The 18,656-nt window shown below is 36.9% G+C and overlaps 1 protein-coding gene across 1 annotated transcript in view; it reads left to right on the top strand.

The window, feature by feature from the left end:
* The window catches only part of LOC145999072 (uncharacterized), a 31,625-nt gene extending 27,536 nt beyond the window's left edge, over window positions 1-4,089 (top strand). The window contains exons 5-6 of the mRNA XM_083136040.1: window positions 385-596; window positions 2,048-4,089. Coding sequence (XP_082992166.1) covers window positions 385-596; window positions 2,048-2,493 — 658 coding nt within the window. The 3' untranslated portion in view covers window positions 2,494-4,089. The remainder of the gene's footprint in view (window positions 1-384; window positions 597-2,047) is intronic.
* Window positions 4,090-18,656: the final 14,567 nt, after the last annotated feature.

Genomic DNA, 18,656 nt, shown 5'->3' with positions numbered 1-18,656 from the left:
ATGGAAACAAGGCTTTATTATATTACCAAATCAATCAATCAATCAGTCCTAATATTACATTATTAAATAATGCCATTATTACCACAATATTGTTCAGAGTCAATTTATTCCTTATGCATTTTGTATAATTCATAGTATATTGACACTCCAGTGTCTTCATTTTGTGTACATTACAGGAAACTTTTGAAGAGTTTCATGTAGCATAGGAACTTAATATAATATTGAGTAATAATAGTATCAGTCAGTGCTAGTGCATCATGTATTGTCATTTGCTCAAAAGATAGTAATAATGGTGATATTGCCAATTATTAGCAATGTAATGGTATCTGATTTTTGCTTACACTTAAAGGCATATTTCTGAATGATTTGTTTAATTTTTTTCAGGTTGTTGGTCCTTTTCATGTTTCTTCTGTGCTCAGGCGGTGGCTGGTGGTATCGATATTGGCTCCAGGCAAGGTATCGTGATGCTGTAACGACAGTGCCTGAGCCTTCAAGTCATCGTACAAGAAATCTTCTGAGATCAAGAGTTCCTCACATTGCTCGTGTCTCTTACAACCCAACAGGGGAGAGAGTTGTCCTACATAGAATCTGGAAGGGTAATTTAAAAATTTTACATTATATACTTACCAAGTTTTATTTCTTTCAAAGACACGTCCACGCTTGAACCAGTTGGTGAATCATGCTAATGCTGCTGGAGAAACGTAACCATAATTTCACTTGAAATTGTTCAATATATTTAATTGTATTTTGTAATGCAGGGTTTTTCAACAAAGTACTCCTTGGTTTTGTGATTTTATTGTGGGGAACATATAGTCATTATTTGGTTGAGCATCTTCCTGATGTCTACAACTTTTCATTTGAATAGTCCCACACATCACTGGTTGCACACTTGTGATTTCCTAGGGATCATTGAAACAAGTGACATGTGTCATGCAAATAGAAACAAACTTGTGGCCATTTTGAACTGTCACTGTGCAGCTATTTCCAGTCAGAACAGGACACACGTACTTAGGAAAAAAGATATACATGATACACCTATTTACTTGATTCTACAACTACAGGAGCTGCCGTGGTTTAGACGGTTGGACAACTGACTGCCATGTGGGAGACCCAGATTCAATTCCCAGGTCGGAATTTTTCTGGCCTTGTCCCCCGCATAAAGCAGCTCTGGGGCTCAACCAGCCTGAATTAAATTGGTACCTGAGGGTAAAGATGGTCGGAGCATGGAGCTGATCACATCACATCCAAAATGGCCTAGATCGATAGAATGAGTGGGGCCCTATCCCCACATCCCCCTATATATGCCTCATGGCAAGGTGCAATGTGCATGAGGAACTTCACCTTTTTATTTTACAACCACTACACTGAAATTTATGCCCCTTGTAACCTTTTTTTTCTGATCACTAGTAGTATATTGGGTAGAATCTGATCATAATAAATTTGCATGATTTGTTTTTCATTGCCTGAACTTACTTTCTGAATACCACTTGTTTGTAATATAAAATTTTAATAATTTTGATGTGAAGGTGTATTCATAATTGGGAAAAGAGAGACGCGGTAGTATATAAATACTGAGAAACTTGTACTCACTTTTGTCACTAGTTTCGCAGTATTTATTATGTATTATTATTTATTTCACATAAAAGAAAAAGTAAAGTGCTCCCCTGTGCTTTGCACCATGCCAGAAGACGTATAGGGGGTGTGGAGTTTGGGCCCCATACTTTCTTGATCACGGCCGAAGGTGGGGGTGATCTGATCAGCACCATGCCCCTGGCTGCCTTTACCCCCCCCCCCCCAGAGTTCCCTTCAGGTACCCACTTTATACAACGCTGGGTGGCTGCCGGAGTCGCTTGAACAGGTGAAAAAAAATCGTGGTTCTCCGCAACGGGGCATCAAACCCAGGTATCTTGCATGGTAGTCAGACACCCTAACGACTGAGCTACCGTGGCTTACATTTTATATTGTACTATATTTTCAGATAATAGTAATTTCTCTACATCATGAGCAGTTCCATGAAACTGACTGGTTTGTAATCTATGTTTTGAAGGTCCACCTTCTGCATCTATGAATCCCGAAGCTGACGGAAGCCCTCCATTATACAGTCCATCAAGAACACAATCAAATGAAATGGCTCTTAGCCAGGCTTTTGATCCAAGCCATCCAGAATGCCCATATTACTACATATATGGTCCACCACCAAGCTATGAATCTGTGATAAGGGAACAGTCACTGCCTTCAAATCAAGATCCACTTCACATGCAAGCAACGCAGTTGTACCTGCCACCACTCCAGCAGTCTCCGCGAACGGTGCAAATAGACCAGCCCATTTCTATACGATCGGAGATGATGACGGAAGCACCTCGTTCGTCAGAACATGCTCAAAGAAGCGAGACCGCAGTCAGTATAGAAGAAAACCGCGATGCTGATACGAGGTCACCACAGGGATCTGCCTCGCAGGAGCAAACCGAAGAGACTTCAGTTAAAAGATTGTGACAAAATGATGTTGCGCGTGAGTAAAGAAATATGCATTAGCATCAGTTGCTTCATTAAGTAAGTTTTCATCTTTGCACAGATGTAACTAAAAGATGTTAGTTAATTTTAGTACCTGCAGCTGTGGGAATGCCAGCGTTAAAAATTCCCAATTAAAGTTTGGGGTCTGGTTCATGTGATAGGCCAGTCCAAGTATAGTCTAGCAAATGCTACAAATTTTGAATTGGCTCATGTGTACAAATGTGCCATTACATTTAATGTTACTTCTTGTGGTACGTATGGGTATGCGGATGTGTGTTTTGTGTGTGCGTGCATGTCACAATTGCTCCTAAACATCGAAGAAAACATTCATGATATGAACATTTGTCTTTCAAGCAAAGTGGTGCTTTTTATGTCTCTTGAGTTGAAACACAAGAGGAGTTTAATAGAACATGCATCGTCTCTTGTGTGTATTAATTGTTGGCAGAATCTCACACTTGTAATTCTGATTCATGAACTTTAACTTAGTTTTTTTAATGATTCATAGATTCACAACACATGGTTCTCACGTTCAGTAAATAAGTAAAGGGAATTAGGAATATATAATGAAAATGTTTAATTATTGATGATATTTGTAATTATAACTTCTCTTCAGTAGCAGTCCAAAATGTTACAAATATTTTTAATTGCTTTCATAGCTTGCCAAACTACCTGGACAAGAAAGAGGAAACACATTTTATTTCATCAAATGTATAATATTTCAACTCTCTACCATGAGGTTAATGCATCAGATGTCTGTTTATATGTTACCCCACCAGTCAACTTGTGACAGTTGTGCAACTGAACATAAACACGTTACCTTATCACACCGATTTCAAGCAAAAAAAAAAAAATGTTGAAACAATAATATTATAATGCTTTTGACACAGTAAGATAAAGGAAAATAAGTTTTTCTTTTTAAAAGTAGTGCTATCATTATCACCAATTTTCTTTATTATTCGATCTGAGAAATATTTCTCCAGATCAGGCGCGGTTGGCCCTATAGCGCACAGGATCAGTGAACCCCCAGTAATATACGATAATCACCTCGAGAATGAACAATGAACAATGTCTTTAAATTTTCACATTATTTCGCTAAAAATTCTACACAATAAGTCATGTATTTGTGCCCGTAACACGGCGAACTCCCTTGCTGAGAAGAAGAAACCGCGAATCGGCCGCCCTGATACAGACCCTCAGTTGAACCCCCACAGGACAGCTCGTGCCATTGTGAAAGCTTCGTGCGGGAGCAGAAGCGCGAGGAGGGTATAGGACAAAATGCATGGGCGATGAGATTTGCAGAACCTATGTTCAACCCAACGGTCATGCGCAGTTCGTTCTCTCGCAGAAGGCGCGGGACAAGGCTCCTTTCTCGCTGCCTCCTCCCTTCCAGTGTTGCTGCGTGCGGTTCAAGTTTGAAGCGCACACATTACATATTCAATCTTCTCTTGTATCATTTTTGCACCGAACTTCTTGGAATAAATGCAAGATTGTGTCAGAGATGGATGAGTGGAAACAAATAGAAGCTGGAATTAGATGCGATGAATTAAAATAAAGGAGATACATTACCAAAATACCTTGTGCATGCATTCAGAGGTTTTTCCTTAAAGGTGGAAACACTTCGGGTTCGCGAAAGAGAAAGAATGGCGCGAAGACGTGACTCGCTGTCGCTCGGTGTCAAAGTCTCAAGTTTTTTAGTTTTTGAAGTGCTTGGATACTTGTTGGAAAGTATTAAGTGATGCTGCGAGTGAAACGAGGGATGGACTTTACCTAGGTTATGTCATTTGATGCAGTGTAGGCGTTGCTTTCCGCGCAGGTAAGAAATGACCGATAGAAATGCACATAATTAACGTAAACAAACTGAAAAAAAAAAGCGTGTGCTGGTCGACCAGCCCCAAATTTGAACAAACCTATCGCGTATAAATGAAAGGGTCTCAGGTTCGATTTCTAGTATGCGCATGCCATTAGTTGCCATTTCCCTTTAACAAATGTAGGACCAGTTCTGATTAGTCAGCATGGACGTCCGGAAGGGGAAAAGGGGGCCGCGCCCCCCATGGAAATTGAATGTAAACCAAAAATTATATATTACACGCATATAATTTAATTTCAGTCACAGTAATTTTTGGTAATTATTATAAAAGCGTTGCAGTAACTTTAGACTGAAGGAGTGTTTTTTGCTCCTCGTGGGGAAAAAATATATTACTTGCCCCTACTTGAGGATGTCCATGATATTCCAACAAAACTCAACTTTTTTCATAAAGGCACAATTTATTGTAGTTTCAGCCCTAAATTTATTCGCACACCCCTACAACAAAACCTTATACTCCCAGATAAAAAGAATTCTTGACAAAGCTTTTAAACCCTCCCCCATCCTTTTGTTGGGCGAAGGAAGTATATTTTGCGGAAAGTGAATATATGTCACATCACTTCAGTGAACCCCCGGGTAAATAATGCACGAGCCGCGCCTGCTCCAGATGATGTTTGAACTTGAATGGAATCTGTAAACATGAAAAAGACTATTCTGGTAAAAGAAAATCGTCAAGTTGAGGCACATTACACACCTGGTGAAATTAAGGGCTGCACTTGAAATAGAAAACAATGTTAATGCATAGACTGTGTAACAGAATAAATCTAGAGTGCTTGATGTTGGTAGACATAAGCTCATCTATAGTGTTATACCTGCCGCAAAATTAGTTTGGTATTGAGAGCTGAAGGAACACGCGACACGGTGTTGCCATATCGTGCGATACGGTACGCAGTGCAGCCGTCTGGCGCTGTGTCGAGAAAAACGTGTTATGAAAAGGAACAACAATGATGAAATGAGTTATTGTTATTGTTTTTCGAGGAAACCGGGATTCATTTACGTGTTATGAAAAGGAACAACAATGATGAAATGAGTTATTGTTTTCTCTCTTCATTTCCATATCCCTTACAACATGAACGAATTAACGAAACGAGCATTTTTTACAGGTTATCTTTTAAATCCATTCTGAAAATATTGAATATATACACATGCAATAACCATTTCTTTCCGAAGTCGCCATTCAAGTCTGCCCATCTTTCAATTATACCGCAACTGAAGTGCACAAAGGTCCAGCTGTTGGGGCATGTGACTTTCATGCGGGAGACCTGTGGTTCTTTGTGGAACTTTTTCAAATATCGCTCAGACTACGGGGTCGACTCAGCCCAAGTGATTACCTGGGGTAAAGGCGGTCGGTGAACCACATTACCACATTCACATCACCTCCACAATATGGCCTAGGTCGAGGTCGAGAATGTGTGGAGCCCTAACTATACATCCCCATATGCCTACATACTTTATATACATTTGTTTAAAATATGGAAAGAAAAGATAAGTCAGTTACATCAGATATATAACATAAGATTATCAAAGTAAATGAATAATAAATAATTTAAAAAGCACTGTACCTTGAAGATTATTCCAGAGGTAAAACATCACTCATCTCTAAATCACTAATGTTATCGCTATCCGTGCTGGAGCTGTCGTCATCTTCATCTGAGGAATCACTGGAACTACCGATATTTATGATGAGTTCTTCTACACTTTCCTCCAAAATACCCTCATATTCCCATGCATCTTCAATAACTTTTTTGGTGTGACGCACAACATTTCTCCAATTCTCGGGTGTTACCGAGGCTATAGCTTCTTCAGTCAGTTTCACTACAGATGACACGGTGAATTCTTTGTTGTTCCGACCAACATATCCTTTGATCTGCGCCCATATCATTTCAATGGCATTAAAATGGCAATGGTAAGGAGGGAGTCTAACTACTTTGTGCCCATGTTCTGCAGCAATGCTATCAATGACGTACGTAGGAAACTGCGGCTTGTAACGGTTAACGAGTTCCATTAATTCCACCTTCTTCAGGTCTTCATTTACTGGTACATTTTTGCGTGTAAGCCACTGAACAATATCACTTTTTTTAGTCGCCATAGTTGGAGCTTTGTCCAAAAGCACGGAGTGATAACTTGCATTGTCACATATGATAGTGGACGGTGTGTGTAGATTGTCAAGAAGCGAGTCCTGAAACCATTTTAAAAATGTGGCATGGTTCATTTCTTCATGATAGTCCCCCGTTTTCTTAGAAGTAAAAAGCAGACAACAGTTTGGAATGAACCCTGAGGATGTACCGGCATGAAGTAATATTATCCTGCCCCCCTTACCTAAAGGCAATCCCATCGTACCCTCAGGTGTGTCATCAGTCCATCCTTTATTCACACTGTGATTGGCGTTTACCCAGGTTTCGTCAAGCCAAACAATTTCGTCAAAATTGTGCTTCGTAATTTCCCTGAGGAATCTACATCGCCATGCAGAAATGTAAGGTTTTTCCATCAGTATTTTGCGTCCATTAATTTTCTTGTATGAGAATCCCAGAGATTTTATGACTGTTCTTAAAGATGTTTCCCCACCTTGAAAAAGTCCCGAATCTTTCAACGAAATGTGCAGTTTCCCAACAGTGGGATGATCTTTCCTCCTATAATACGAGTAAATATGGCGACGAATAGCGTCTTGCTGAAAGGTATCTAAATTTGTCACGCGTTTACTGATATTCCTCTTCTTTCCTGGGGTTTCCAATTTTGAAGCCTCGCATTGATTTATCTCCACCACATTATATTTTTCTTTCCCTATGGTAACAATGGTGTTCTTAGACACGCCGACAGCAGCAGCAGTCCTGTCCACAACTTTATTTACAGATATGATTGGACCCCCATTGTTTTTCTCTTGCTCAAAATATTTGCGCACAGAACAAACCATCTCCCGCGTTTGGCCTTTGAGAGGAATTCCTTTACCGAAGGCTTTATTTCTTTTAGTGCATGGCCTCCTTGGTACATTGTCATCTCGATTATTGTCTCCTGTGTTTGACATTCTTCACACAACACACACACAAGCAGAACACAGAAAATTATGTACAAAAAATAACACACTAAAACAACACGCTATATACAACAAAGAATACTCTAAATTCAGTAAACTCTAAACAAACGGACCGGTTAAAATATCACAGAAACGCAACGCAACAAACAAACAACACGTCTTCTCCCAACAACATGAATCTGATCGCAAGAACAATCGCCCGATAAGCGGCAACACCGTGATAAACGTTTTCTGTTGCTACGTAACCAGGGCTTTGGTGAAGCATTGGGAAGATTTTGATTGGCTCGCATGACAATAACCCACCCTCCCGCAGTGAAGGAGACCCCTTTCCTCCACGTGCTTCTCAAGCGTCAATACCAAACTAATTTTGCGGCAGGTATAAATGCCTGCCTGGTTAGAAAATCATACTCAAAGTTTCGGGAAACAAACAGGAATTAACAGCATCAAGTCTTTTCCATGCCATTGACACACATTATGTCAGAGATCCAATATGATTGTAGCTAAATGTTAATCTGTAAATGAATTTATTTTTGTCTACCATTATTGACATTTTTTCATATGAAATATGATAATTTCCATTGGGAAGTCCTCAATTTCTTCTGTAGAAGCAGATCCACAAATTTAGCAGCCGATGTACGCGTAGTTCTTACCCTTGTACGGTTTTGCCTTTAACTGTTCTCATTACCTCATTGACGTTTTGTTGCCAAATGAGTAATGACTAGTGTTGGGCAATATATATTGTCCAGACGATATATTGCAAAATTGAAAAGATATTGTCAAGGCGATATCAACTAGATGATATATTGTCACAATATTTTGGTGATATATATTATGTTGGCGATGTATCATCACGATATTTTAGCGATATATTATATTGTGTCAATGATATATCTTCACGATATTTGCCAATATATAGCATGGAGATGATATATTGCCAATATCATAATACGGAAAAATATTGTATTGTATCATCTGTGATGATATTTTCTTGACGATATATCGTGATATATCCGATATCGTCCATCCCTAGTAATGACTATACAAGGGCAGATATTTTGGAGGTTGAAAATGGTCAGATTTGTAAGAAACATTGGCATTTTAATGAAATGATTATGAAGGTATACACTACAGCAGTATCTGATACATAAAAAAACTTTTCTCACTATTGTTTAATGTCAGTTATAATAATTCGTCATGATGCTCAACTGTTTTATAAAAGAGATGCATCATTTTTGCAATGCTGTTGTCTTGGAAGTTCTACTGTATTGACAAATATCAACATTTGCTGTAGTCATTATACTCAATATGCTACCCATTTAAATGTTGTAAATTAGCCAATAGAACAAAGAAATAAATAATGTCGAATGCATTATAGGATTGAAGATTTATTGTTGAAAAGATGTGTAAGTAGTATAATAATGTTTGTTTCAATCGGGCGAGGGGTAAGGAAGCTGAATTTGGTGCACAGGTGTAAAAATTTCTAGCTACTGCTCTAGTCATACCAAGTAACCACTGTTACAAGATGGATAATTACAAAGAATTTTTCATGGATATCAGTGGCGTATTATGAAAAATTTCTCAACCATTCATATTTATTACATAGTAATTAGATCGCTTGACACAAACGCAGAATGCAAAGGAAGCAAACAAGCATGTTTAAGTGAAAATGCACCTAATCTATAATGTCCATTTAGGCTGCACAAATCCCAATCAGCCAAAAATAAATTCTAAGAAATGTTTGTAACCAACTGATCCTTTTCTTGCCTCCTTCGTCCTGAAATTATTGTCAGGTAATTTTTTTGATCTACAGAGAGATCACACTGTTAATCTAAGGGGAATTCTTCAGTCTCGTACAGCTGTAAAGTTTTGTGGGTTTATTTGGGGAGAGCCATGTGTTATTTTGCAATACTTTAAGGGTTATAGTACATTTAAGAAGAGCCTTTGAAGACATGACAAGGTTGACAGAATGTTGTGTGATATTCTATGAATCTGAATGTAGTTATTCAATTATTAAATGCAAGTATCCTATCTAGTCTAAATAAATGTTAAAATGAATCGGTAGGACATTTATTGATATTTATATATATATATTTGTGTAGAAAAGAGAATTGTATAAATATATAGCTTTTTATTGATATGATTGCAATTAAAATCAAATTACTCTTGGAGATATTCAGATAATCATTAACATAGTAATTTTGGAGTCGGACTTGCCCTCAAATTAGAGTGGTATGACAAATAACGTAACATTTCTGAGGCAGGATGGGGTGGATCATCTTCTGTATGACCTATCCCATCGGGCAATCTGAAGTAATTCCATAGTGATAATAAACAATATTTAGAATAGTTTTTCTTGTATGTACGCATTGCTTGCATTGTAGAATTATTTCTCTTGTAGTTTACGGTTATTACAAGCATAAGAACACAAGTTTTTCGTTGTGACGTTCAGGAGAACACACTCTCCCTTCATTAGGCATTTATTTTTAGTTTGACTAAAGGAACAGTTATAACAATGGTTAAACAAAAAGAATCCGTTATACAATAGATGTTGTCAATGTCAATTTTACATTGTTGTAATATAGCAACTTAACTGTGAAAACAAGCAGTCTGTTTTATTTTTATTTCAGATAAAAAATTTTGATCACATTATTATTATTTTTTAATATAGCAAAAGAAAATGGCTTTCACACTAACAGAATAAACCAAATCAAAAAACAAGTTGCAAGAAAACTAAAGGAAAAGAGAAATACAGACAAAAATGAGAAATCTGTTGAAAGGAAATTTGTGTGCATTCCATTCCACAAGGGATTCTCACATAAAATTGCAAAAATTTTTAGAAGATTTATTTATTTCAAAATTGTTTTTAGATGACCAAGAAGTTTGGAATGTACATTTAATAAATTCAAAATGAGAAAATCTGTACCAGATGTGGAAACCACAGGAATGTATAATATAAGTTGTTCCATGTTCAAAGGATTTTGTAGGACAAGCAGCATGGAAAATGGCAATAAGATGGCACAAACATGATTTAGACATTATAAATCTAAGCCCAAGAACAGGTTTGTCAGCTCACATCATCAAAAGAGAAACATTTGATTAAAAAGGGAAGGGTTTTAAAAAGAGTGACGGGAAACATAAATTTGAATGTCTGGGAAGCTTCGTTGATTGCAGAAGAACACTGAATAAATTAAATAATGAAAGTGGTAACATAGACCCACTATGGAGTTTTCTTTTTCACAAGTAGAGTATGCCACCATCTTTAAAATTTAATGTAACGGAAAACATCAAGAAACTCTGTGAAAGCAATGACGACTTTCAATTACCTGATGATATTTGGGATTCATAATTTTTAGATAAAAAAATAATGTGATCAAATTTTTTTTTATCTGAAATAAAACAAGACTGCTTGTTTTCACAGTTAAGTTGCTATATTACAACAATGTAACATTGACAACATCCGTTGTATAACAGATTATTTTTGTTTAAAAAATTGTTAACCATTGTTATAACTGTATCTTTAGTCAAACTAAAAATAAATTTCTGATGAAGGGAGCGTGTGTTCTCCTGAAACGTCACAACGAAAAACTGTTTTCTTATGCTTGTAATAACCGTAAACTGCAAGAGAAATAATATTTAGAATACAACTAAAATGCATGCCTTAATGACAAAGTCACTGATGTTGTCCTGCTAATCGTATTGTGTGCATAATTAAAGGAAACGAGCTTGAATTAGACATTAGTGAAACATTATTTTGTCCACTTGATGTAAGGTAGTCAACCTTATGAGATATAAAACAAAACCATCAAGGTTGTATGAAATATCTTTCCAAGAGTTTCTATTCTCTCACATAACATTCCACATTTTAAAGTTACTGATGAAAGTTAAGAATATGGAATTAGTTATGCTGCCCAATTTTTCATGTCCATCAGTATACTGCTTGATTTAAGGTACAAGATAATGCTTGTATTAGAAGATTAGTAGAGAAGCTAAGGATTGAAATTAGAGAAAGACAAATTCGCATATGTGTGTGTGTGTAGGTATGTGTGAGGTTGCATGGATTATTTACCCGAAAACATTGAAATATCTTTCTCAACTTCAATTTGTGACATAGGTTGAGTATTTTGTGCCAAATTTGATCTTGCAGCATCAAATGTTTTCTCTAGTACCACAGTGTGATTAGAATTATTATTCTTCTCTCCTGACCATTTCATTACATTTTTATCTGTTGCATTAGTTCGCTAGTAGTGAAAATTAAATGTGAATCTCTTGTTTTCGAATGCACTCATTCATTTTTCCGTAATAGTAATAATTACAAGTAGTAAGGAAATGTCACACTGAAGTGATGAGTGTAAGAGTTAAAGGTGACAAGTGGCAGGTGATAAGCACACATTCATGTGTCTACCAAGTGGTGACTTGCAAATACAAGCACCTAAATAGTGAAATTATAGCTCTGTACAAGCTACAGCTGCACAAGCAGAAATTATAAAGGAAAAAGAATAAAGGGAGCTCGAGATTGAAAATATTTCAGAGTGCCTCCCTGGTGCCATAGTGTTAAAGTCATTACCTTATAATCAAGGGGTCCCAGCTTCGATACCCAGTGGAGTCACGTAGTGGTTTTAATCCCACTGGAAGTCAGTGCAGTCCTGATTAGCCAATCTGTTCATTAAGTGGACTTGAAACTAGAACTCAAAAAATATTTCCAATGTCGACTTCTCTTTTTGAGATAATGTGTATATTGCGCAGAATAAAGCATTTACTGCATATGCGTGACCGAGGTGACATGATGCACGTTATAGAAAAGTAGCCTCACTCCAGTGACACCCAGCTGACGTGTGCTGCATGTCACATTGCTCTTGTGGGAAAGGTTGTAATCATTTCTTAAGGTTCATTTCCAAGCAACATATCATTCAGATACGAGGTTCTGTATGTCACTTTGGTGTGAAATCTTCCATAGTATCATTGTGAAATTTTATTTGAAAATGTCAAACATATCATGTGAAATCCAAAAGTTTTACTAGTGTCGTGCAATCGAAGATAGGGTGGAAGGGAGCATGTTATTGCAGCAGTCGGCAGTTATTGTCACTCTTGGCAGTATGATAAGCAGTGCAATGTATTGAACCATAGTCAGAGAAACAGTGTGGTACCACGTCGTCACCTTGTAAACAAGGGGTCCTGGGTTCGATACCCGGTGGAGGCACATAGTATTTCCGATCCCACTTTAAACTGTAGGTCCAGTCCCGAATAGCCTTACTGTGCATAAAGTTGACTTAAAACACCAACTCAATCAATCAATCAACAGTGTGGTACCACTGCAAGATGCCCACCTATGATTTCTTACAGTTCCGCGATAAACAAAAAGAATGTCACATGTTCCTAACTGAACTCATTCATCAAAATTCTTTCTTAAATCAAATATAGTAATTTGTCTGTAGTTTGTGTGTATCCATTACACTAAAAGAGGAACATAAGGGTTTTTGAAAATAAAGCCTTAGGAAAGATATTTGGACCTAAACAAGATGAAGCCAGAGGAGCGTGGAGAGCTGCACACCAATGACATTGTTGGAATAGTCAAATCCCTTACCTCAAGAATGAATTGAACTTGCCCATGATAGGGACAGATGGAAGAATTATGTTATTAGCCAATAAAATATTCAGATTTAGAACTGATAATGGTTGGCGAACACTTTAGCTTCTTTCCATTGTCTGCCGTGCATGTGGGGGGAGGTGCTGTATGTTGTAGTTTGGCATTTTAATAACAAGTTTTGATGCTTGTTTCTCTTCCAAGTTTCTATAACCATGTTGGAAGATCTTAGAAAAAGTCTATTTTTCCCTTATGCAAATTGCATCTTCCCTTCTCCTTGTTTCGATACTTTGCACTGACAGTGTTTTGCAAGTCCAGCCACCAGCTCCAGTTCTCCAACACACTAGTTTTATGGTGCATACTTGTATGTTTTACAGTTGTGACTACCAGCATGTCATCAAATCATGACAGGTCCCAAAATTCCTAAAGCATCTACCATGTCTGACAGGCATGGTGTCACATCACAATAATTTATCTAGGTAATTGTTTCAAGCAATGCAATGTTTTTGTTGTTGAATAGAATTTGTGAGCATCATTTCCAGATGTGACACTCAATGCTATCTTCTCTGTCGAAACATACAAAAATACGGGGTGATTCATATGAAACTGGCACATTTCATTATCAATGTATGCGAACGATGATAAAGCTAGCAACAAGTTATTACCTTATTTACTCATGTATAATGTGAACTTTTTTCCAAAATTTTTGCCCCAAAAAAGTGTGGTGCATATTATGCACGGAATAATTTTTCAATGTTTACGGAAACCTATCATGTTATATATCATTGTAAAGCTTGAATTCTGCAGTTTCTGAATATGGCAACAGTATTCCATTCAAGATGGAAACACTTATTTGCAATGCGGTTGAAATAAGCTCCTTACAAAATAAAGGAACGTTCTGATTTTTATGGTATTTTGTATGAAAAAAAAGATAAGGAAAAAGAAAATAATTAAAATCTATTACTGACCAAATAATATGACATATATGGAGTGTGTAAATGCCTTAAGGGAAGAAATCTTTTGCTGCTAACTGCTAGTTTGAGGGTCGTGAATGTGCCTCCTATAAATGTTTCGTTAGTCATAGAAAAAGTATATATTTTGAAGTTTTTTATAAAAAGTAAGGAGGAAATGAGCAAAACCACTTATAAAAGTTTAAAGGCCATGTGCCACAATTTTTCATTTTGTAATGTATTGTTCTCCTCTTGGTCCACATAACAACAGGTGACCATTGAGTAGGAATGATGCCATTCACTGTTGATCGGCATAGCAACAGCTTTACAACCTACAACTAAGAAAGCCATTTCTTGAAACTGGATTGTACTGTGCATTATATATGAGATATAATTGTTTGTCACTTTTCCCTATCAAAAACCAGTGTGCGCATTATACACGTGTAAATACGGTATATCTGAAATGTAGCATAAATATGGAAGTTCAATAACCTTTACATTACATGCTGAAAGTGTCCTCCCCCCTTCTGAAGGCACATCTGGATACATTCCATGTTTCTGGTCCTTCATTCGAGTATGCTGTTGTCAATACTGGTGATATAGCTTGTAATGCCCTCCTTCAATTTGTCAATGTCCGAGGCCTTAAGATATGCTCACAGGAAGAAGTCGAAGGAGGGCCAAGTCATGTAATCTCGGTAGCCATAAGTTTCAGGAAATTATCCTGTCCTCAAAGACACTTTGGATCAGCGCCAAGGACTCATTTGGTGCATGGCACATGGAGCCACCCTGTTGAAAATATCCTTGACACTCTCTTGAGAATGTACATTCTCCCAGATGCCCTGCATCATGTGAGACTAACACGAAACATTACGATGTATTCCTATTGAAAAAAAAGTGTTAGTTTTATATGAATCACCCTGTAGATGATTTACATTGATGTTTGAAAGTTTGAACAAAGTGGTTGGGATACTGCACATCAGCAGAAGGTGGATGGTGTGTGACCAACATTTACACCATAATGAACTAGTTATCACATTTAATCTTCAAATTTTCCCCATTGCCATAGACAAACCTATTATAATCTACTTACACACAGATGTAACACTAAAATAACATTTTGATAGATATGTAGAACTTTTACTCTGAAGTTTTACTCTGATACAGTTCATTGATAGTGTCTATCATAGCACAAAGACCTGTAGTTGCCTAGTTTAGGAAGAATCAGTAGATTTGCTTAATATTTTCCCAAAACTCTACCCCATATGTATTGCCATATTAAGTAAGGCCTTATTTTTGTGAATGTGAAGTAAAGAGCTACATGAAGTTCTAAAGGTTAATGTGTACATTGAAAAATTATCTTCAAATTTTCTGAATGTGCATGTGTACTATAATGTAATATACCATATATACCTGGAAATGTTGTGTATGTTTGTGTACTATTATTATAGATTAAGAATGCACAGTGTAAGCTGCCTTACACATATCACAGCAGTCTTGCTGTTTATTTGCACATGTGAAAAAGATGCACAAATGTATGTATGTGTATATTTCTGAAACTTTTGCAGTGAATCTTGTGCATATATTTTTAATGCGGAATAGTTTGCTAAAATAATAAGTATGTTAATTCTGTTGCATCTATCTCAATAATGAAAGACATTGATGAATATATATATATATGTCCCTCAAATGTATATTTACATATTTTGCTATGTACATGGTTGTTGTGTGTTTAATATGCACTCCTTCATGAAACTTGAATATGAAATTGTACTATGACAGCTCAGTTTGTGATCGAAGTGCTCTGTTCTCTTCATTTCTGCATATTCAGAAGTGCATATATGTATATAAATACATATTTACTTCATATGGAATGAAGTTTAAACTTGTTGATATTGTATATTAAAAATGTACATATTTTAGAAAGTCTTTCACATGTCTTTCATGACTATTCTTATAATCATATGCTTCTGGGCAGTGCTACAGAATGTAAAGTGATTGACATGTTCTTTATGCATCATTGCTGCAATCAAACATTGCGAAGCTGCTGAAACTACAGCTTAAATAGAAGCCACTGCAAACTAATTCTCATAAAGTGGTATCTACAGCAATTTATAAATTGTTGGTAGCCATAGAAACATATAACTTTCGGGCATAGGTAGTAATTGCATATATTATAGTTGATAGTAACGAGCAATGATGTATCACTTTTATATTTCTTTTTGTCGTTAATGTAATAGAATTTATAGTAGGTAGTATACATGTTGTGGCTAAACACCAAAAAAAATACTAACAGTGTATCAAATCACATAGCCAAAGATTGAATTAAATATATATTTTAAAGGCATATCATAATTGAAAATTAAATCTGCACGGAACATGTACTCTGTCCTATCATGCTAGTGTCAATGCAACAGGGATATTGGTCCCAATTACATATACTGATCCATACTTGTATGTTATCTGGGCATATTGTTAGCAGTGGAGAGCCCAAGAGATCAGGGTTGTTAAAGGTTCAGGAATTTTAAATAAATTCAATTCCGGTCCAGGAGAAAAAATCAGCAAGTGTAAATTGGTTCTGGACCGTAAAGAACCTTTTTATCTGTAACGTATTTCAATTCAGTCTGGGAACCTTTTTTCTGAACCAATTTAAATTCGGTCCGGGAACCTTTATTCCAGGTTCAATTTCAATATGGTCCAGGAACCTTTTTTCCCAAATCAGTTTAAATAGGGTCCAAGTTCCGTATTGAAATGAAACAATACGCAACTTGGATCGATTACAGACCTGACGATAAACAATTATCCACTTGTGAGCATGAAAGAATAATCCAGGTGCTGGCTGCCTCGAGAATTTTAAGGTACAAGGTAGAAATGGGTGAAACGGAAATGCTGCAGTTACGTTACCCCTCTCCATGTAGCCCCATTCTCTCGCACGTGTTCCTTCACTTGGTTGTAGCAACACTACCTGTCCCTGTTGTGATATCTGCTGGGTGGCTCCTATTGGCTGCAGTTCCTGGATCTGATGCCGGAGCAACACGTAACGGGTTTGTTTGAGCTCAATGTGACGCCACGCTAATATAGTCTATTGCATTATGTACAGTAACTCTTCGACAAGGGAGTTTTTGAATCTGGCCCACGAGAGAACAACAGCGTTATTATTTATTCCTTGTGCTACGCTTTCTACAACAGCAGCGTGACATTCCAATGTAAAACGTACTTGCGGACAATTTTAGAAGGCAACTTATAATTGGTCAACCCTGGCCCAGGAATTGTAAATAATTTCAATTCCGGACTATGGGAGAGAAAATCAGCAAACGTAAGTGAGTTCTAGGCAGTGTATAACCTTTTCATATTTAAAGCATTTCAATTAAGTCCAGGAACCTTTTTGCGGATCAATTTAAATACAGTCCGGGAACCTTTTTTCCAGATGAATTTCAATTCGCTCCAGGAACCTTTTTTCAGGAACAATTATAATATGGTCCAGGAAGCTTTTTTCAATGAAACAATACGTAACTTGGACCTTTAACAACCCTGCAAGAGATAGCTCATAAACATCATAATCCAACCCCTCTTTGCTCCGATTTCAAAAAGTATATACAAAAAATATGAATAAACATACATAGCACGGGCTGCTGAAAAATCAAACCACAAACCCCACCTCCCTTATAGTCACATCGAAACCCCTAGCCACGCCACTGCTTGAGTAATTTTCTGTCCAAGGTTTGTAGCAGAAAGAAATTCCCTTAAAAATTATGTGCTTTCTAATAAGTAATTATTTGTTTCAAAATGACTCATTTTTTATCTGCCTGAATGTAAGAGTATTTTGAACCCAAATCATGGTAAATTGGTATGGTTAAGTTTGAATGTTCAAACTTTAAAGTAATTTTGCTAATTTGTGAAGCTTTCCTGGCGGAGAATAATAAAAGATTCTCGTGGGATATGAACTGGGTCAGTTTTAGGTATTTTACTGAACTATCGAAAGCTAACACCGCTTTGATCTTCATCTGAAAGCATATCCAGAACTGACCTGGCTGATATCCCAACAGAATATCTTTGTAATTTGGCCATGTTGAATTGTTCATATATGACTATTGATATCAGCAGGAACCACTATAATTACCATCAATACGAAGTAGAAGTTGTTTCTTACAGTAAAGATATCTTCTATTGTATTGTCTGTATTCTATATCTTCATGTAACTGGAAACTATATCTTAAACAGACCATGTGCTCCATATTAGAACCTCACTTAAGGCAGGGGAATATAAGATACCTTTTTCTTAACCTGCTTGAATTTTCAGTCGACCGCTTGATAAGCAGAGTTTTCCTCTCTGAATCCTTTATGTACCACATGCGTGGGTTCCAATCTTCAGCCAAGATTCTCAATTCTCTCACTGTCTTTCCCTTCCTCTTACAAAGTACAAGCATAGTGCTAACATTACTTTTAAAATGGTTTTGCACATTTCTCATGTACAGTCACGGACACTTCTGGGTTGTAACAGTCCCATTGGCAGCTAATGGTAGCACTACAACCCAGAAGTGTCCATGACTGTACATTGTCAAGTTTTGGAGTAGGGACTAGAGGATGTAAAAGCATGTGAATGCCCCAGTGAGAGTCTAGGTAAGATTCTGTCCTGGCAAATTTTTTACACGTTTCGAATTGTAATATAATTTCGAATTTTGAACGGACAGTGCAAAGAGAGGTTATTTTACAGCATATGGC

Source organism: Lepisma saccharinum, chromosome 14 (assembly GCF_977018435.1).
Source record: "Lepisma saccharinum chromosome 14, izLepSacc3.1, whole genome shotgun sequence".
Lineage (NCBI taxonomy): Eukaryota > Metazoa > Arthropoda > Insecta > Zygentoma > Lepismatidae > Lepisma > Lepisma saccharinum.
The sequence above is the reverse complement of the archived record's forward strand: the minus strand, read 5'-3'. Positions and strand labels throughout refer to the sequence as shown.